The 22,471-nt window shown below is 39.6% G+C and overlaps 1 protein-coding gene across 2 annotated transcripts in view; it reads left to right on the plus strand.

Annotated features, from left to right (window-relative positions):
• LOC139173971 (digestive cysteine proteinase 2-like) overlaps nt 1–22,471 on the plus strand; it is a 59,356-nt gene continuing 36,885 nt past the window's right edge. Inside the window, exons 1-2 of one of the 2 annotated variants that reach the window (XM_070763947.1) lie at nt 1–98; nt 8,590–8,643. In XM_070763947.1, the coding sequence (XP_070620048.1) occupies nt 8,604–8,643 (40 nt within the window). In that variant the 5' untranslated portion in view covers nt 1–98; nt 8,590–8,603. Of the gene's footprint in view, nt 99–8,589; nt 8,644–10,858; nt 11,009–22,471 lie in introns of those variants that run through there. The other variant, XM_070763946.1, reaches the window with a different exon arrangement.

The raw sequence follows: 22,471 nt of genomic DNA on the forward strand, positions 1-22,471 counted from the left end.
TACACCTGCCACCTTGTGGTTGTTGATACTCAAGCACCATCCTTGTGGATGCCCTGGATACAAGAAGCTTCGTCTGGTCCTGTCTTCTTCCGAAGCAGGTAAATTGATCGAAAGCTGTAGACCACTGTTTCTCAACCTGGGCATCTTGAAAATGTGTGGACTTCAATTCCCAGAATTCCTCAGTGATCATGCTGGCTGGGGCATCCCGGGAATTAAAGTCCACACATTTTAAGAGCCTCGGTGGTGCGATGGTTAGAGTGCAGTACTGCAAGCGTCTTCTGCTGGTCACCGGCTTGCCAGCAGTTTGGCAGATCGAATCTCAGTAGGCTCCAGGTTGACTCAGCCTTCCTTCCTTCTGAGGTCGGTAAAATGAAGACCCAGATTGTTGGGGGAGCAATAAATTGACTTCATAAATTGCTTAAGAGCTTTAAAGCACAGTGAAGCTGTATACATATTCTAAATATTATTGCTACTAAAGCTGCCCAGGTTGAGAAATATCAATGTAAACTGAACTATTGCATAGATTACAGGACAGAGATGGGTTTCCAACAGGTTCTAAGCAGTTCTGGAGAACATTTTGAGTAGTCTGGAGCAGTGTTTTTCAACCAGTGTGCCGGGGCACACTAGTGTGCCGCGAGACATGGTCAGGTGTGCCGCGAAGCTCAGAGAGAAAAAAAGCAAGAGAGAGAAAAAAAGAGAGAAAGAAAGCAAGAGAGAGAGAGAAAGAAAGCAAGAGAGAAAGAGCGCGAGAGAGCTAGAAAGAGAACAAGAGAGAGAGAGAAAACAAGAGAAAGAAAGAGAGAAAGAGAGAGAGAGAGAGAAAGAGAGGGAGGAAAGGAGAGAGAGAAAGACATAGAGGGAGGGAGGGAGAAAGAGAGCAAAAAAGAGAGGAAGGAAGGAAGAGAAAGAAAGGGATGGAGAGAGAGAGAAAGAAAGAGGAAGGAAGGGAGAGAAAGAGGGAGGGAGAAAGAAATAGAGTGAAGGGGAGGAAGAGAGAGAGAGAGGATTTTTTTGTCCAAACTTTTTTTAGCCGCCCCCCCCCCCCCTTGCTCAATGTGCCCCAGGGTTTCGTAAATGTAAAAAATGTGCCGCGGCTCAAAAAAGGTTGAAAATCAATGGTCTGGAGAACTGGTAAATACCACCTCTGACTGCCCATGTCCCCCATCTATTCTCTGCCTCCTGAGTCCCAGCTGATCAGGAGGATATTTGTTTGTTTGTTTGTTTGTTTGTTTGTTTGTATGCCGCCCCTCTCCGTGGACCCCGTGAAATGGGGATTTTGCAGTATCCTTCCCCTGCCATGCCCAGTGTATGAATATTATTATATCTTTGTATACCACCAATATGTACTTGACAAAACAAATAAATAAATAAACAGGCAGTAATTTTTTTTGAAACCTGCCACTGTAACAGGAGTTTTCCTTACACTGTTCTTAAGCAGCAATTTCCCCAAACAGCTTTTAGCTAATTTTTGACAGTTGTCTCTAACTTGGCTTCAGTAACGTATCTCGTTCTAACTCATCTGTCCACCTTTTCTCAGCTTCTGGAACTGAAAAATGTCAAAAATCCTGAACAGTTTTCTAATATTATGACCCGCACTGCACCTGCTCTGTTACTGCAGCAGATGTTATCTCATCGTTTTTAAGCCTATCCAAAAATAAGTGTCTGCTCATATCAAGGTTCAACGCTATATTCCTTGCAGTTCTTTTAAAGACCCTCTGTTAGGGAATGGAAGCCTGGAGATATGGAATCCTTCAAACACATAGATCACATTCTCATAAACAGCTGGTGAGTGAGGAGTTTGTGGTTGAGCCCTATCATAGCAATCCTTTTTAACAATAATTTTATTAAAGATAATTTTAAAAAAACAAATATAAACTAAAACAAGATGCAATCAATGTCTCTTAACTATAAACAAATCATTAAAACATTTCTGTTCAGTTCTGAGCAGCAAAAATCAATTATGAGTTGCAAGATGGAATAATATTTCTATTGTGGCCTTGATCAAATAAACCAACTTTATATTTTGTCCTCTTACTTCTAGCAATCTTGAATCTTTAGTTACTTTAAATAATGTCCTAGAACTTGATTTCTTTTTGTCTTTTCTGTGTCCCATTTCACTAAATTCTTCAAAGCTGTAGCAAGACTTTTGTACAGGAAAACTACCCAGGTCACTCTCTAATTATTTGTATATCCCTTTTAATTCTTAAAACATCAGCTAGTTTCTTTGGAATGTTTATGGTAACATATTTTTTTCATGCCACTTGTAGCCTGTCATTTTAAAACCTTTTTTAAAAATTAAAAAATAAAAAGAAATTTGCTTACATCCTAGGCTCTTCTCCTTTACATTGCCACACTTATTAAAAACAACAAAAGTTTTCTTGCCTCCAAATCAGTCATTTGGTTGCTGAATTTTAGCCATACAATTCCAGGGGTAAGAGAGACACATACGGCCCAGTACATTCCAGTCTATTAATCATCCTGGAAAGCAAAATACAAGATCTTTTGACATGTTTGGTTTTCACCATTTAGGTGAGTGACATAGGGGAAGGTTTGGTAGGGAAGGTTTGCCTATTTGCCGATGACTCTAAAGTGTGCAATAGGGTTGATATTCATGGAGGGGTCTGTAATATGGTAAATGATTTAGCTTTACTAGATAAATGGTCAAAGCAATGGAAACTGCAGTTTAATGTTTCCAAATGTAAAATAATACACTTGGGGAAAAGGAATCCTCAATCTGAGCATTGCATTGGCAGTTCCGTGTTAGCAAAAACTTCAGAAGAGAAGGATTTAGGGGTAGTGATTTCTGACAGTCTCAAAATGGGTGAGCAGTGTGGTCGGGCAGTAGGAAAAGCAAGTAGGATGCTTGGCTGCATAGCTAGAGGTATAACAAGCAGGAAGAGGGAGATTGTGATCCCGCTATATAGAATGCTGGTGAGACCACATTTTGAATACTGTGTTCAGTTCTGGAGACCTCACCTACAAAAAGATATTGACAAAATTGAACGGGTACAAAGACGGGCTACAAGAATGGTGGAAGGTCTTAAGCATAAAACGTATCAGGAAAGACTTCATGAACTCAATCTGTATAGTCTGGAGGACAGAAGGAAAAGTGGGGACATGATCAAAACATTTAAATATGTTAAAGGGTTAAATAAGGTTCAGGAGGGAAGTGTTTTTAATAGGAAAGTGAACACAAGAACAAGGGGACACAATCTGAAGTTAGTTGGGGGAAAGATCAAAAGCAACGTGACAAAATATTATTTTACTGAAAGAGTAGTAGATCCTTGGAACAAACTACCAGCAGACGTGGTTGGTAAATCCACAGTAACTGAATTTAAACATGCCAGGGATAAACATATATCCATCCTAAGATAAAATACAGGAAATAGTATAAGGGCAGACTAGATGGACCATGAGGTCTTTTTCTGCCGTTACTCTTCTATGTTTCTATGTTTTAGCATGCTGTATGAACATGCTAAGAGATTTACTTTTTGTAAATTAGGGAGAATCCTGTGCGGTATTAAGATTCACTTTCAGCTGTCCACCCAGGTGGGCTCAGCACTGACATTGCTATGAAAGCTGTTAATTTTCTCAGAGTTGTCATTAATGCAAGATCACAAGAGACGCGATGTGCTGAAATTTCTAATTACATTTCTTCCTCTCGGATACGTTGCTTGCATGGAGCGTTGATATTTTTAAGCATCCATACGACAACCTGGGAAGTCATTTGACATAATTAGATTCCTAGAACATTAAAAAAAAAACCAAGTGGGGGGCTACAAAACAATCGGGTGTTGGGGGTGGCTAATTATTCCATGCGACAAAAGCAACCACTTAAAAAATAAAAAAAGACTAGCTATAGCTGGTTTGCTCTCAGCCAGAAATTAGCTATTTCTGGTAGACAAAAAAAACCCACCTGGGCTGTTTGTTTTTTTTGTTGGCGAGCAATGAACAAAATGTGCTTCCATTGTATCTACGTACGCACAGTGATTTATTTATTATTATTTTATTTATTCAATTTTTATGCCGCCCTTCTCCTTAGACTCAGGGAGGTTTACAACATGTTAGAAACAGCACTTTTTAACAGAGCCAGCCTATTTATTTATTTATTTTTATTTATTTATTTATTTATTTTGTCCAATACACAATGAGGGTTTTAGTGGGTATATATCTATATACACATAGTAAAATACATGACGAAGGTTATAGAGGAGATACTCATAGTAAAATATATCTATGAAATAATAGAAAAGAAGATATAGTAATAGAACATATCAATGAAAGAATAGAAGAAGAGATATAGGAATAGAAGAAAGGTATAGGAGATATACGAGAGCAATAGGACAGGGGACGGAAGGCACTCTAGTGCACTTGTACTCGCCCCTTACTGACCTCTTAGGAATCTGGATAGGTCAACTGTAGATAATCTAAGGGTAAAGTGTTGGGGGTTTGGGGATGGGACTATGGAGTCCGGTAATGAGTTCCACGCTTCGACAACTCGGTTACTGAAGTCATATTTTTTACAGTCAGGTTTGGAGCGGTTAATATTAAGTTTAAATCTGTTGTGTGCTCTTGTGTTGTTGTGGTTGAAGCTGAAGTAGTCGCCGACAGGCAGGACGTTGCAGCATATGATCTTGTGGGCAATACTTAGATCTTGTTTAAGGCGTCTTAGTTCTAAACTTTCTAGGCCCAGGATTGAAAATCTAGTCTCATAGGGTATTCTATTTCGAGTGGAGGAGTGAAGGGCTCTTCTGGTGAAGTATCTTTGGATATTTTCAAGGGTGTTAATGTCTGAGATGCGATATGGGTTCCAAACAGATGAGCTGTATTCGAGGATGGGTCTGGTGAAAGTTTTGTAAGCTCTGGTAAGGAGTGTGAGATTGCCAGAGCAGAAGCTACATAGGATTAGGTTTACAACTCTTGAAGCCTTCTTGGCTATATTGTTGCAGTGGGCTTTGGCACTTAAATCTTTTGTTACTAGTATACCAAGGTCTTTAACTAAGTGGGGGTTAGGGTTAGGGTTAGGGTATTGCCTATTATATAGCCTATTGCCCCCACAATCCGGGTTCTCATTTTACCCACCTCGGAAGGATGGAAGGCTGAGTCAACCTTGAGTTGGTGATGAGATTTGAACCGCTGACCTACAGATCTACAGTCAGCTTCAGTGGCCTGCAGTATAGCACTCTACCTGCTGCGCCACCCCGGCTCTTCTAATTTCACCATGCAAGTTCCACCCTATCACAAGGAAGGTGCGCTTGCAAAATGATGTCCCTCTGGAAGGGGGCTGACCATTCCAAAACACAATTGCTGCCAACCTGCCTTCCATTGAGGACCTGTATACTGCACGAGTCAAAAAGAGGATGGTGAAAATATTGACTGACCCCTCACATCCTGGACACAAACTGTTTGAATTCCTACCCTCAAAACGTCGCTACAGAGCCCGCACACCAAGACAACGAGGCACAAGAACAGTTTTTTCCCGAACGCCATCACTCTGCTAAACAAATACTATAATTCCCTCAACACTGTCAGACTATTGTATGCACTACTAATATTAGTTTTTTCTCATCCTTCCTATCATCCTTTTCCTCCCACTTAGGACTGTATGTCTATAACTTGTTGCTTGCATTCTTAAGATTTTTATTAATATTGATTGTTTCTTCATTGCTTATTTGACCCCGATGACAATCATTAATTGTTGTACCACATGATTCTTGACAAATGTATCTTTTTCTTTTATGTATACTGGGAGCATATACACCAAGACAAATTCCACTTGGCCAATAAATAAATAATTCTATTATATTCTAATTTGATAGTTTGAAAAGTAGGAAGGATAGCTTATGGAAAGAAAGAAATTACGATGTTACCTTAACAAGAAAAGGTTAAATATTAATGCAACACCAACACCAACACTCTGCAGTCTGCATTGGTTGCCGATCAGTTTCCGGTCACAATTCAAAGTGTTGGTTATGACCTATAAAGCCCTTCATGGCATCGGACCAGAATATCTCCGGGACCGCCTTCTGCCGCACGAATCCCAGCGACCAGTTAGGTCCCACAGAGTTGGCCTTCTCCGGATCCCGTCAACTAAACAATGTTGTTTGGCGGGACCCAGGGGAAGAGCCTTCTCTGTGGTGGCCCCGACCCTTTGGAACCAACTCCCCCCAGATATCAGAGTTGCCCCCACCCTCCTAGCCTTTCGTAAGCTCCTTAAAACCCACCTCTGTCATCAGGCATGGGGGAATTAATACTTTCCCTCCCCCTAGGCTTATAAAATTTATGCATGCTATGCTAGTATGTATGATTGGTTTTTAAATTGGGGTTTTAAATTAACTTAAATATTAGATTTGTTTACATTGTATTATTATTGCTGTGAGCCGCCCCGAGTCTGCGTAGAGGGGCAGCATACAAATCTGATTAATAAATAAATAAATAATAAATTTATAACTAGTCAAAAAAGCTCAGAAGTTGCTGCTTTATAATATTTTTCTCTTTATTCATAATTCTTCCTTCCTTTGCCCCTTTTCTAATATTTGTATTTTTGAACGGTCTCGTTAAAAATATCAATGAAAGCTATATTTTTTTAAAAACTGGTGCATTTTCTTCTTCTCGCCCACTGTGGCTTTTAATGTCCTGTGACCACATTTTCAAATTACGCACTTAGCTATTTTGAGAAATGTGTTTCAGTTTCTGCTGCTCTCCTCTTTTCCTACTATAACATGAGCAGAAGGTGCTATTTAGGAAGTCACGATCCATTAATACTGTAGACACGTCTTTCTGATAATTAAGAACTGGGATGTCACTAAGAATTTGTCCAGGAGACTTCCTGGAACACCACTTGAGATCTTATTAGTTTTCACTGGAGGCTTTCAAGCTGTCGGGAATGGTATAGGATTTCCTCCCTGTGTAGTATTTGGACTTAGAAGACTAGCTAAGTTGAGGCAGGAAGCCTACAAAACAATGAAGAAAAACTAAAGAATATTTTGAGAATTTGTACAAGCAAGATGAGATAGAGATAGAACTTGTCATTTTAAAATCTACTTTCTAATCAGTCTCAGTCTTGTCTGGTAGAGCTTGTTCCTCTGCCATATCTTCTTTTAAGTGATAGCGGAAGCCTTTATGGTTTGAAATATTTACTCGATATGATAGTTCCATTATTCAGAAATATCCCTCAATATATCAACGTTAAAGCTCTGAGTCTTCGGAGAGGGGCGGCATACAAATATTATTATTATTATTATTATTATTATTATTATTATTATTATTATTATTATTACTGTATAGTCTGGAGGACAGAAGGAAAAGTGGGGACATGATCGAAACATTTAAATATGATAAAGGGTTAAATAAGGTTCAGGAGGGAAGTGTTTTTAATAGGAAAGTGAACACAAGAACAAGGGGACACAATCTGAAGTTAGTTGGGGGAAAGATCAAAAGCAACGTGAGGAAATATTATTTCACTGAAAGAGTAGTAGATCCTTGGAACAAACTTCCAGCAGACGTGGTTGGTAAATGCACAGTAACTGAATTTAAACATGCCTGGGATAAACATATATCCATCCTAAGATAAAACACAGGAAATAGTATAAGGGCAGACTAGATGGGCCATGAGGTCTTTTTCTGCCGTCAGTCTTCTATGTTTCTATGTTTCTATTATTATTTGGCTCCAAGTCTGAATTTAACACTTAGTTCCTTCTGATTTCCTCTCGTATCCAATCTTCAAGGTTTCAACTATATATGGTTTTTAAAGAGAATTCAAATTAAAAGTATTTTCCCACATGAAGGGTTCTTAACATTGATGGATGGATGGATGGATGGATGGATGGATGGATGGATGGATGATAAATAATGGTAGGTAGGTAGGTAGGTAGGTAGGTAGATAGATAGATAGATAGATAGATAGATAGATAGATAGATAGATAGATAGATAGATAGATAGATAGATAGGGAGAGAGATAGACAGACAGACAGACAGACAGACAGATAGACAGACAGACAGACAGACAGACAACTTGCCCGCTGATGAAAAACATGCAAAGTCCAGTTTAACTTTTAGCAGCTCAGCTCAATTTGCAGAAAAAAAACCTTAAAGGGCATTGTGGGTTTTTTTTCGTTTTTTTCTTTTCCCCAGCAGCTGAAAGTTTTTTCTATTTTGTAAATACCATTCACTAAAATGGACACATCAAAATAATTTTAAAAGATGCAATTCTAAAGTTGGCAGGCAAACAGTTGGCTCTGATGTTCGTCTGTATTGCTCCCCCCCCCCAAATGAATACAACATCTTGTTTTTAAAATCAGATTTCAGATTATTGAGCAAGCTCAGAACTAATAGTGTGGAGAAATTGTTTCCATTATTCATACCTTTGCCTCGCAGAAGCAACCTCTCGGAACTGCGGTACAAGCAATAGAAACAATATTAAATCAAAATATAATAAAATATACTACTTTAAAAACAAGCTAATACCTTGCCTCCTCCCTGCAAGGCAATTGGTGTTAACGGTCTTGCATACAGCAGGGAAAATAAATTGCAAATGAAACCAGTTTGGGGTGGTGTCTTATTTCCCTTTTTTTGATTTATTCCTACAGGGCAATTGAAATTAATGGCTTGCGTGAGGATGCCCAGCTCAACAAGCTTCTCAGGTTTTTATATCTGCTTTTCTCCCAAACATTAGTTTAGGGAAGTTTCTGGAAGATTTGGATGTTACTGCATACAGGTTTCGTCCAGCACAATTACTATTTAAATGTATGATTAAACCACAATGGGTGTGCTCCCAGAGCCCGCAAAGTCCCCAAGCAAATCCCATTTTGGTTTATTATGATGTGTGAACCTACAAAGAGGTTTTGCTTGTCTGAATCACAAACTAATTTTGGCCTAGAATGATGCGGAATTGGCTAGTTTGATGAGTTTATAGGTCAGTGTATTGCAGTCAACTATAAAGGTTGACTGCAATACACTGATTATAAACAATGTCGGCTGGCGAGACCTCGGGGAAGAGCCTTCTCTGTGGTGGCTCCAACCCTATGGCATCAACTGCCCCCAGAGATTCGCATTATCTCCTCCTTACCGGTTTTCCGAAAAGCTGTTAAAACCTGGCTTTTCCGGCAAGTCTGGGATTAAGACTGATTGTTAGTATGTATGGTTTTTTATGATATATGTGATTTTAGTGATGTTTTTACTGTTTTTTACTTGTGTTTATAATCGTTGTTAGCCGCTCAGAGTCCGTTTCAGAGTGAGTGACATATAATTGCAATCAATCAATCAATCAATCAAACAAACAAACAAATACAAACAAACAAACAAACAAATAAATAAATAAATAAGGAACCTCTGGATCGGAGCTGCTTGGTTGTGGTTGACAATAATGGGATTTGGGGGTTAAAACATGGTCCAGTTGTCCATGATTAAGTGACTTTGGAACATTGACATAAAATTATAAGTTCTTTAGGACATTGTATCGATAGTTAGTATAGGTATCAAAATTACAGCATCTTTTATGAAATGGCTTCCCAGCCTCTGCCTGATCTTATCCAAGGAAGGAGAAACCATTACTCCTTGTCCTCAAGTTTCAGAAGGTCCCCCTGGCCACAAAGTTTAAAAGGCAACAGAAGGATTCATCTCAACTTTGAGGTCTGTAAGGGGCGTAGATAAGCGCACCACTGTGCCTACCGTCCCTGTCCTATTGTCTTCTTTTGTTACTTTTTATCATTACTTTATTTATTTTATTTATTCATTTGTCCAATACACAAATACATAGGAAGAAAAATAGACATGTGGTAATATATATGAGGGTGAAAGTGAACTTAGAGGAGAGGATATATGAAAGGAGAATATGTAAGATAGGTGAAAGAAAGGAAAGACAATTGGACAGGGGATGAAAGGCACACCAGTGCACTTATGTACGCCCCTTACTGGCCTCTTAGGAACCTGGAGAGGTCAATTGTGGAGAGTCTAAGGGAGAAATGTTGGGGGTTAGGGGTTGACACAATTGAGTCCGGTAATGAGTTCCATGCTTCAATAACTTAAACATGCCTGGAATAAACATAGATCCATCCTAAGATAAAATACAGGAAATAGTATAAGGGCAGATTAGATGGACCATGAGGTCTTTTTCTGCCCTCAATTTTCTATGTTTCTATGGTTCTATGAAACTTTGATCTTGGGTTTTATTGATTGGATTGGTAGATCTTTATAGAAATGGCTCGTTCATATTATTATGGGGAAAACCCCCCCCCAAAATTTGTGATGTGATGTTAATGCCTTATTCTACTGCAACTTAGTCAGAAGTCAATTTCTTTTGCTTCTTTTTAATAGTTTTTTTGAACAGTTTTAAAAACATATAAATACAAATACAGTGGTACCTCTACTTAAGAACTTAATTCGCTCCATGACCAGGTTCTTAAGTAGAAAAGTTTGCAAGTAGAAGCAATTTTACAGTCAAGTTTGGAGCGGTTCGTATTAAGTTTGAATCTGTTGCGTGCTCTTGTGTTGTTGCGGTTGAAGCTGAAGTAGTCATTGACCGGTAGGACGTTGCAGCATATGATCTTGTGGGCAATACTCAAATCGTGTTTTAGGCGCCGTAGTTCTAGGCTTTCTAGGCCTATCTACTTATCTAATGTTTTATTTGTACAAATTACCACTCTATCATTGTTTGACAAAATAAAGAAATAAATAAAAATAAATAAACAAAGGATGTGAATCTAAGCCAATGCAAGAATAGGTCGCTTCCCCCTAAATTCTGGGAAGACTCTTACAATCGTCTTTCCTTCTTTTCACACCCTTGTTTGGCCAACCACCTCTCTCCTCCTGCCCCAAACAACTCCCACACTTTTGAAATCCAAACTGAAACTCCACCCTGTTGGAGAAGAGAGGAGGTTGCTTACTCGCCCGGCTGCCTCCGTTTAAAAGGGAAGGTGAGCTCTGAGCTAGGACAGGTTGGGAAGGAGAGAGTCACCATGGGGAAGCTGCTCGTTTTACTTCACTTGTGTGCCTGGACCTTTGCTTTGGGTGAGTGCTTGATTGAGGAAGGGTGCTTTTGCTTATTTATTTTATTACGAACAGCTTCCGTAGGCAAAACGTATTTTGCTTTAAGTGCTGGTGTTTGTGGGTGGAAAATTAAGTGTACATTTGCTTTGCCTGCTCTCTGCGTTAGCTGGGTTCCCTTCCTCCAGTTAGTGAGGTGGGGTAGACGAGTTGCTACATCGCTTTTCAAGATGTGAGAGCTAAGTAGCCAAAAAGGGGAACTCTTGAAACACAAGAGAATAGTATTTGCAGTCTGAGGGTGGAAACCACAAGCTTTAACAGAAGTATTTACAATATTACAAGAAATGGCGAAGTGGTCACTGAATACATCTCTTAAGAGGGTCGGAGCCCTGTTCATACAATCTATTTGAACTTCAAACGAGTTAGCCTTAATCTAATTACACTGCTCAAAAGAAAAAAATAAATAAATAAAGGGAACACTCAAAGAACACATCCTAGATTGGAATGGATGAAATATTCTCATTCGATCCTTTGTTCTGCACAAAGTTGAATGTGCTGACAACATGTGAAATTTATTGTCAATCAGTGTTACATAGAAGAAACATAGAAGATTGACGGCAGAGAAAGACCTTCTGGTCCACCTAGTCTGCCGTTATACTATACTAGTCCTCGGAGAGGGGTGGCATTTATTTATTTATTTATTTATTTATTTATTTATTTATTTATTTATTTATTTATTTATTTATTTATTTATTTATTTATTTATTTATTTATTTATTTATTTATTTATTTATTTATTTATTTATTTATTTATTTATTGTGTGTGTGTGTGTGTATGTATTTATTTATTTACTTACTTACTTATTAGATTTGTATGCCGCCCCTCTCTGAAGAATCTAATATATTATTATTATTATTATTATTATTATTATTATTATTATTATTATTATTTTCATCATCATCATCTTCATCATTATCATTATCATTATTATTTCCTGTATTTTAAGATGGATATATGTTTTTCCCAGGCATGTTTAAATTCAGTTACTGTGGATTTACCAACCATGTCTGCTGGAAGTTTGTTCCAAGCATACTCTTTCAGTCAAATAATATTTTCTCACGTTACTTCTAATCTTTCCCCCAACTAACCTCAGATTGTGCCCCCTTGTTCTTGTGTTCACCTTCCTATTAAAAAAACACTTCTCTCCTGAACCTTATTTAACTCTTTAACGTATTTCAATGTTTTGATCATGTCCCCCCTTTCCCTTCTGTCCTCCAGACTCTACAGATGGAGTTCATGAAGTCTTTCCTGATACGTTTTATGCTTAAGACCTTCCACCATTTTTGTAGCCCGTCTTTGGACCCATTCAATTTTGTCAATATCTTTTTGTAGGTGAGGTCTCCAGAACTGAACACAGTATTATTCCAAATGTGGTCTCACCAGCGCTCTATAGAGCGTGATCACAATCTCCCTCTTCCTGCTTGTTATACCTCTAGCTATGCAGCCAAGCATCCGACCTGCTTTTCCTACCGCCTGACTGCACAGTGTTGCTCCCTAAGTGGACAGTTTGATTTCACTACTGCTGTCTGGGGAAGACTGCAAAGGACAGGGTCCTCAGAAGTTATCTCCTTCTTAGACCCATCAGACTCAGGGCATGGGGAAAAACATTGGGTTATAAACACTGAGGTTAATGTCCAGATCAATATTCCTCATCCTTAGGAAGTTTTAAGATGTTTTAAGACTCCAACTCCCAGAATTCTTCAACCAGAACATTGAAATCCACACTTAAAGTTCCCAAGGTTGAGAAACACTGATTTAGATAACTGATTAAGGCACAGGAGCTTCGAAGCTAACGAAACAGTGGCACTTGTATCTGTGGTTCCCCATCTTTGAATTCTGCCACTCCTCAAAACATCCTGCAAAGGCGTTTTAATGTGGCTTCTTGTGATAATTGCAAATTGGCTGGTTGCTTAACTTTGAGTTTGCTTTTAGAAACCCAAAGAACTCTTCTTCAGGATTGGGGTGGCCAAGAATACATAAATCAATAAATACATGATTATTCAGGTAGAGCCTTTACAGATCAGCTGCAAGATTCTACATAGGAACAAAAATGTCGCATGTTTATATGTAATTTGCAACTTTGCACTGATCCAACACCCATGTACAGTGATACCTCGTCTTACAAACACCTCGTCATACAAACTTTTCGAGATACAAACCCGGGGTTTAAGATTTTTTTGCCTCTTCTTACAAACTATTTTCACCTTACAAACCCACCACCGCCGCTGGGATGCCCCACCTCCGGACTTCCGTTGCCAGCGAAGCACCCGTTTTTGCACTGCTGGGATTCCCCTGAGGCTCCCCTCCATGGGAAACCCCACCTCCGGACTTCTGTGTTTTGTGATGCTGCTGGGATGCCCCACCTTCAGACTTCCATTGCCAGCAAAGCACTCGTTTTTGCGATGCTGGGATTCCCCTGCTGGGATTCCCCGGCAGCATCGCAAAAACACAGAAGTCCAGAGATGGGGTTTCCCATGGAGGGGAGCCTCAGGGGAATCCCAGCAGCACAAAAATGGGCGCTTCGGCTGGCAAAAGGGGTGAGTTTTGGGCTTGCACACATTAATCGCTTTTCCATTGATTCCTATGGAAAACATTGTTTCATCTTTCAAACTTTTCACCTTAAGAACCTCGTCCCAGAACCAATTAAGTTTGTAAGACAAGGTATCACTGTACTTGGCTTTGTGTACATGTAAGTCTAGGACATATACATCATAACTTACAATTCAAGTATAAGTCTCTCTAGTTTTAAAGAACTAGAAACTCTCATAGAGCAAACGCTATATTTCATGACTGAATACAGATCTTAGGAGATGTGACACTTTCATTGTTAAAGATTCTTGGGTTGTGGAGACAATGGGTTGTATTTCCAGTTTCTTTGTTCTTAAAGATTAAACTGCCTTGCGCAACAAGCTAAACCCCAAAAGATGTAATATCTCCCAACAACAGGAGAAAGAATTATTACCTAGTTTACTCCTACCTTCTTTTTATTATGTTTGTGAGTGACATAGGGGAAGGTTTGGTAGGGAAGGTTTGCCTATTGGCCGATGACTCTAAAGTGTGCAATAGGGTTGATATTCCTGGAGGGGTCTGTAATATGGTAAATGATTTAGCTTTACTAGATAAATGGTCAAAGCAATGGAAACTGCAGTTTAATGTTTCCAAATGTAAAATAATGCACTTGGGGAAAAGGAATTCTCAATCTGAGTATTGCATTGGCAGTTCTGTGTTAGCAAAAACTTCAGAAGAGAAGGATTTAGAGGTAGTGATTTCTGACAGCCTCAAAATGGGTGAGCAGTGTGGTTGGGCGGTAGGAAAAGCAAATAGGATGCTTGGCTGCATAGCTAGAGGTATAACAAGCAGGAAGACGGAGATTGTGATCCCCTTATATAGAGCGCTGGTGAGACCACATTTGGAATAATACTGTGTTCAGTTCTGGAGACCTCACCTACAAAAAGATATTGACAATATTGAATGGGTCCAAAGACGGGCTACAAGAATGGTGGAAGGTCTTAAGCATAAAACGTATCAGGAAAGACTTCATGAACTCAATCTGTATAGTCTGGAGGAGAGGGGCGGCATACAAATCTAAATAATAAATAAATAAAATAAATAAATCTTCATTTAATGAAGGACACGTTTGAAAGTGGCATTCATAGAAACATGGAAACATAGAAGACTGACGGCAGAAAAAGACCTCATGGTCCATCTAGTCTGCCCTTATACTATTGCCTGCATTTTATGTTAAGATGGATATATATTTATCCCAGGCATGTTTCAATTCAGTTACTGTGGATTTACCAACCACGTCTGCTGGAAGTTTGTTCCAAGGATCTACTACTCTTTTTTTCCTGGTTGATCTGCCGTTTTTTTCAAGAATATCTTAACGTTTTCATTTCTTTGCCCCTCGGCTTAATGCTACGTACAGCTGACCATGCCGGAATTCCAGTTTATCCAGACAAATCAGCATATTCTCCCTGGTTCAGCTTTGTGCTTTACGTCAAGCCACAACAAAACATGATTATAGCTGAAACTGATGAGCAAAAAAGGAGAAGTGACTTCTGACTTCCCGCTGGTTTCCCCATTGACATTGTTTGATGGGAAACTGGCAGGAACCATTGGAAATCACAATCACATGGCTACAGCAGCCACAGTTTTGTGAATAAAGCTAGTCTGAATATTATGGAAGTTTTGATTCCATAGGAGTAAAGCGTCCTGGGTTTTTTTAATGCATTCTTTAGCAGGTGTTAGGTACCTTGATTCAGAAATTATTGTGGCATAATCCACTGTTTGGGCTAATTTTGGAGGTTACAAAAGGTCAAATGGACAAACATAATGAGAATTTTAGCTGTAGTGTGTGTGTGTGTGTTTTAAGGCAGCCTCAATAGTCTTGCTGAGCAATCACCCAGATATCAACCAGAATTTCTCTTTTAGTTACATTAAGAAGGTTCAAGCTATTTCTTTCCAGTTGCCTCTTTTCAGATGGATTGACCAACAAGGGCTGGATATGTTTCTGTAACACTCCGTGGCCTGCACTGGCTACCGATCGGTTTCCGGTCACAATTCAAAGTGTTGGTAATGACCTTTAAAGCCCTACATGGCATTGGGCCATAATACATCTGGAACCGCCTTCTACCGCACGAATCCCAGCGGCCAATAAGGCCCCACAGAGTTGGCCTTCTCCGAGTCCCGTCGACTAAACAATGTCGTTTGGCGGGCCCCAGGGGAAGAGCCTTCTCTGTGGCGGCCCCGGCCCTCTGGAACCAACTCCCCCCAGAGATTAGAACGGCCCCCACCCTCCTTGTCTTTCGCAAATTACTTAAGACCCACCTTTGTCGCCAGGCATGGGGGAGTTAAGTTATCCTTTCCCCCTAGGCTATTACAAGTTATGCATGGTATGTTTGTGTGTATGTTTGGTTTTTTATAATAAGGGTTTTTTAGTTGTTTTTATTAATTGGGTTGTTCATGTTGTTTTACCACTGTTGTTAGCCGCCCCGAGTCTGCGGAGAGGGGTGGCATACAAATCCAATAAATAATAATAATAATAATAATAATACTAATACTACTACTACTAATAATAATAATAATAATATGAGAATAGTTTCAATCAAACTGAGATCACCAAGTTGGGAAAGGCAGTTTTAAAGAATGTTAGCCCAGAGTCTTTGTACGTTAGACAGCGAACACGCTTATAATGGCTTCATTGATTAGATTCACCCATTGCATTAATGGTTTGATTTTCTATGACTAATTGAATAAACTAGTTGAGTTCACCAACACACTAGGATAAAATTAAAGAATTCGAATTATAACTTATTGTATCATGTGAATTCAGGAATTGGCTTTCCTCTGATTGGAATTTGTATAAATGCCCATTAATTTTTCAGCTTGTTGGGGGGAGGGAAAAAAAAGGCAAGCATATTTTTTGCTAGTATCTCCAATTTTTTTATATTTTTATTTTTTTTAAATTTAGATTTGTATGCCGCCCCTCTCCGCAGACTCGGGGCGGCATACAAATCTAAATAATAAAAAAGTGATCTCACTTACGGAGCTTTGGATACTCTAATCATGCTCAGCTGAAAGTTCATATTTTGTGTGTGGCTATTAAATGAGCTAAGCAGCTATAGTGGTTTGTCGATCATAGTTTATGGCTTAATGCATTTGCCAATGGCAAAAAGTGTAGTTTATTTATTAAACCATGGTTAGCAAGTCTCACTTGGATTCGATTTGGGGATCCAGGCATAATTGTCCCATCAACCAACTTATTTATTGATTGATTTATTATTTATTTATTGGATTTGTATGCCGCCCCTCTCCGTAGACTCGGTGCGGCTAACAACAGTGGTAAAAACAACATGCAACAATCCAATACTAAAACAGCCAAAAACCCTTATTTTAAAACCAATCATACATACAAACATACCATACATAAATTGTAGAAGCCTAGGGGGAAAGAATATCTCAGTTCCCCCATGCCTGACGGCAGAGGTGGGTTTTAAGAAGCTTACGAAAGGCAAGAAGGGTGGGGGCTATTCTAATCTCTGGGGGGAGTTGGTTCTAGAGGGCTGGGGCCGCCACAGAGAAGGCTCTTCCCCTGGGTCCCGCCAAACGACATTGTTTAGTTGACGGGACCCGGAGAAGGCCAACTCTGTGGGACCTAAGTGGTCACTGGGATTCGTGCAGCAGAAGGCGGTCCCGGAGATATCTTAGTACTAACCAAAAAACTAAAACTACTCTATTTTATGCTACTGCAAGCTCTAAACTTGGCTGTTCTCCAACGTGGAAATTTAGCTTTGAACCTGACCTGCTTGACTGGGATACAGTCACTTTTGTTCACAGTTAGCTCCTGATAAACATTTCTCTAATGCGACGCCTACAGAGCCATAGGTGGCAAAGCATTGCGCAACCATTGCACGAAACAAGTCTCTCTTTCCCCTCTAGTTTCTTTTAATGCTCGGAGCCCTTCCTTGCGACACCCTCCATCAAAATTTGCTTAATTATTAGGTTATTAGCAAGCATGTGCTCAATTAAGGAAGGCAAATTTTAGGTGTAGCAAACGGCAGCACATTAGCATAATCGGTCCTCACTCTCTAGTAAACGGCCTGTTGCTTAGAATGGCTATGTAAATGCTTTTAATACTTGGAATTTCTGGTGCTTTTATGGCTGAGATTTCTGTTGTAGCCTAACGTTAGAATGCAGTTTAGCTCCATTTTACTAAGCTATGGGGAGGGGAGGACCTCTGCTGTTAAAAAAACGATATAGCAATTGTCTTTAATAAACCAACATGGGTTAAAAGATTAAAAAAAACATGTTCAATTTGAATTTGACATCAAGTGATTTTGGAAGCAAGACTGTACGGTTATTCCTGGCAACAGAATAAAACTGGTTTCTTTTCTGGGTTCTCCCCCTCCCCAACTTTCCAATCAATTCGACAGCCCAGGAATTTTTTGATGATCTCCCATTCTGGTATTAAAAGAGGTGAACCAACATACTTTTTGAACTGTTATTGGTGTTGTAACGCTGCTATGTAAGCTTTGTTAGAAGAGAAGAGAAGGAGATGGAACTTGTCCTTTTAATACATTTTTTGAGCTGGAAAAAGTGCTCCCGGACTTCTTTGGATTTTTGTTGGTACCGTAAACCAATATTTCTCAATTCTTGGCAGCTTCCAGATGGGTAGACTCCAACTGCCAGAATTCCCTAGCCAGCATATTGGCTAGGGAATGATGGGAACTGGAGTCCACCCCTTCGAAATCTGCTACGATTGAGAAATATCGCCATAGACGAACATGGCATTCTTTCTCCTAATGAATAACAGAAAGTGCTTCCTGCCAAAATCTTTCAACCTGTTCCATAGGTATGCAAAGACTTTCTTTTCTTTTTTTGGTAATTTAATTTTTTTTATTGTTTTTTTGTCTTCAAACGTCATGTCATTTTTACACAGATCTACATCCAAATCTCATACATTGTTATTTACATACCTATTTGTTACATAACTTGTTGCTTATATCCTAAGATTTTTATTAATATTGCTTCTTCATTGCTTATTTGACCCCTATGACAATCATTAAGTGTCGTATCACCTGATTCTTGACAAATGTATCTTTTATTTTATGTACGCTGAGAGCATATGCGCCAAGACAAATTCCTTGTGTGACCAATCACACTTGGCCAATAAAATTCTATTCTATTCTATTCTATTCTATTCTATTTGCAATACTTATATTTTCATTGCCCCATTTCTTGGTCATCTTCCATATCGTCTCACAGTCTTTCTCTTCTTTTTAACCCAGTTGTACCATTTAATCCAAACTTTATAGAATAGAATAGAATTTTTATTGGCCAAGTGTGATTGGACACACAAGGAATTTGTCTTGGTGCATATGCTCTCAGTGTACATAAAATAAAATATACATTGGTCAAGAATCATATGGTGCGACACTTAATGATTGTCATAGGGGTCAAATAAGCAATGAAGAAGCAACATTAATAAAAATCTTAGGATATAAGCAACAAGTTACAGTCGTACAGTCAACATGGGAGGAAATGGGTGAAAGGAATGATGAGAAAAACTAGTAGAATAGAAGTGCAGATTTAGTAGAAAGTCTGACAGTGTTGAGGGAATTATTTGTTTAGTAGAGTGATGGCGTTTGGGGAAAAACTGTTCTTGTGTCTAGTTGTCTTGGTGTGCAGTGCTCTGTAGCGACGTTTTGAGGGTAGGAGTTGAAACAATTTGTGTCCAGGATGTGAGGGGTCAGTAAATATTTTCACCGTCCTCTTTTTGACTCATGCAGTCTACAGGTCCTCAATGGAAGGCAGGTTGGCAGCAATTGTTTTTTCTGCAGTTCTGATTCTCCTCTGAAGTCTGTGTCGGTCCTGTTGGGTTGCAGCACCAAACCAGACAGTTATAGAGGTGCAGATGACAGACTCAATGATTCCTCTGTAGAACTGTATCAGCAGCTCCTTATAATAATCCGATTCATTTTGTCCTTTTAATTCCACTGTCAATTTGTCCATTTCTGCACACCTGTATATTTTATCAATCAATGTCGTCTTTCCAATATTGGGCATAAGCGATTCTTGTTGCCATGATGATATGTAATGATAGACATTGTACATCCCTCGGTTGTTGTTTTCCTATGATTCCTGATATAAAGAATTCCGGAGTGTATTCTATTTGTCTTTCTGTAGTAACCAATCGTGAATCTTTTTCCAGTAATTTTTTTGCTTTGGGGCACAACCACCACATATAGATTTGCACAGAATTTCTGATGGGTTTTGGCCACCAAGTTCACTTTTAAATACAAAAGATGAGCAGCCCTTTTCAACCAGTTATTTAAAAAAAACCTTCACATTGCTGGCTTAGGGTGGCCATTGAAGTACAGTGCTACCTCGTCTTACAAACACCTCGTCATAGAAACTTTTTGAGATACAAACCCGGGGTTTAAGATTTTTTTGCCTCTTCTTACAAACTATTTTCACCTTACAAACCCACTGCCGCCACTGGGATGCCCCGCCTCCGGACTTCCGTTGCCAGTGAAGCACCCATTTATGTGCTGCTGGGATTCCCCTGAGGCTCCCCTCCATGGGAAACCCCACCTCTGGACTTCCGTGTTTTTGTGATGCTGCAGGGGAATCCCAGCAGCACAAAAATGAGTGCTTCGCTGGCAACAGAAGTCTGGAGGTGGGGTTTCACAGCGAGGGGAGCCTCAGTGAAATTGCAGCATTGCAAAAACACAGAGGTCAGGAGGTGGGGTTTCGAGGACTTCGGTGTTTTTGCAATGCTGCGATTTCACTTATGCTCCCTTCGCTGGGAAACCCCACCTTCGGACTTCCGTTGCCAGCGAAGTGCTCATTTTTGCAATGCTGGGATTCCCCTGCTGGGATTCCCCTGCAGCATCACAAAAACACGGAAGTCCGGAGGTGGGGTTTCCCATGGAGGGGAGCCTCAGGGGAATCCCAGCAGCGCAAAAACGTGCGCTTTGGCTGGCAAAAGGGGTGAATTTTGGGCTTGCGCGCATTAATCGCTTTTCCATTGATTCCTATGGGAAACATTGTTTCGTCTTACAAACTTTTCACCTTACGAACCTCATCCCAGAACCAATTAAGTTTGTAAGACAAGGTATCACTGTATTTAATTTAAATGCTTGAAAATGCTGATACTCTTTGAAGCTGATTTCAGACCTAGCTGGAATGCTGAAAGCACCCTTTCTTGTTCCTATTTTGGCTTGACAGACTGGTCCAGCCAGAGTAACCCTGCGTGCCAGTCTCGTCCTTTCATGTTAAATTATTAACCACAAACTTCAATTCTTGCAGCCGTTCATCCAGTTTCGCTGGGAAACTACAAGCGAGAGCCTGTGGGAGGACAAAGACATGTGCCAATCAATCCTGGACAATTGTGCAATTCTTTTTTTAATTTTTATTTTATTTTTTGCCATTCCAAGGTTATGGGCATCTGTACGCAATACATTTAAGCTACTCAGACATCTCCAAGGAATTGGGGGAACTGAAATTTCAGGAAGTGCCAAAAAAGGCTTGAGATGTTTGTTTTTGCAGAGCTACAATTCCCAAATATTCTCTTCCCAAAAAAACTGATCCAGCAAAAAGAATCAGCGAAGAGCTGGTGAAATTCTAATCTTTGGAACCACTTGCAGCAGGGGTGTCAAACTCAATTATTTTGCCCTTTTTGTAAATTCTATTCCCTATGCTGGTGCTGAGTAAACCTCCTCAAACTGTTGATTTCTGTTGGATTCCTATTTCTGAGAGATTATATCTACTATTTATTCTCTTTTAAATTTGTTTTAGTTTTACCCTTTTAGCACGGCCTGAGTTTACACTGCCTAATTGCTAAAACCCAGTGCTGTTATAAAACCTCTTATATAAGATGAGAAAATGTGGACTTATTAACATGGAGCGAGATCTTGGCATAGACGGAGCCAACGTAAGAAAAATAAAGCGTATGACACCTGGCTGCACATCTAGAGAATTAAAATAGATGCAGGTGGAAACGACAGCTGACCCGATCGGGCGGGATCATTGCTACCTCAATTATTTTTCTAGAAGGAAGATCTTTTTCGGTCCTGCTCGGTTTTGGCATCATGTGTACAGCGACAAGGGGGAAAGAGTAAAACAAGGTTGTAGAGAAATGTAGGAGGCTGGGAGAAAAATAATTGTCTACAGATAATGGTCTCTTGCGAAACAGTTGCTGGGCGTGATACCTTTTTCTAAAGAAATAAATGTCAGTGAAGAATCTTTTGATCTTCATAGAGCTGGAACGACATAACAAAGCAAAGGGGAAGGGGGAATTAAAAGTCAAATGGAATGGATATACCGGTATGTATTTTTACACCTGTACAAAACACCCTGGGGAGCTTATACTGCTCTGTGGTAGAACAAGATGTTTTTCTTTCTTTCTTCTTAAAGTTGTGCATTTGACAGTACGGCAATAGTCAACTAAATGAGATAACATTGCACAATTTTCGGTGAGGTGACCGAGGATAGAATGATAGCATAACACAGTTGGAAGGGACCTTAGAGATCTTCTAGTCTGACCCCCTGCTCCAGCAAGAAACCCTACACCGTTTCAGACAAATGGATGCCCAGTCTGTTGAAGCAACCCCAATTTCTGCAGGGAAGCCGTTCTGCTGATTAATGCTGCAATTGTCAGGAAACCTCTCCTTATTTCTAAGTTGGTTCTCTTCTTGAGTAGTTTCCATCCATTGGTTGTTGCCTTGCCTTCAGGTGCTCTGGAAAATAGTTTGACACCCCCCTCCCTTATAAGCATTGGAAATAACATCCGAGAAATAGATTAGAGTCCAAACTTTGGACTTCTCCCAAGTTCCAATTTATTGACAGAGCCATGTTGGTTACAAACTGTAGTAAACCCGATACAAACTTTTACTACAGTTCTCCACCCAAGTTAAGGTTCATCC

Source organism: Erythrolamprus reginae, chromosome 11 (assembly GCF_031021105.1).
Source record: "Erythrolamprus reginae isolate rEryReg1 chromosome 11, rEryReg1.hap1, whole genome shotgun sequence".
Lineage (NCBI taxonomy): Eukaryota > Metazoa > Chordata > Lepidosauria > Squamata > Dipsadidae > Erythrolamprus > Erythrolamprus reginae.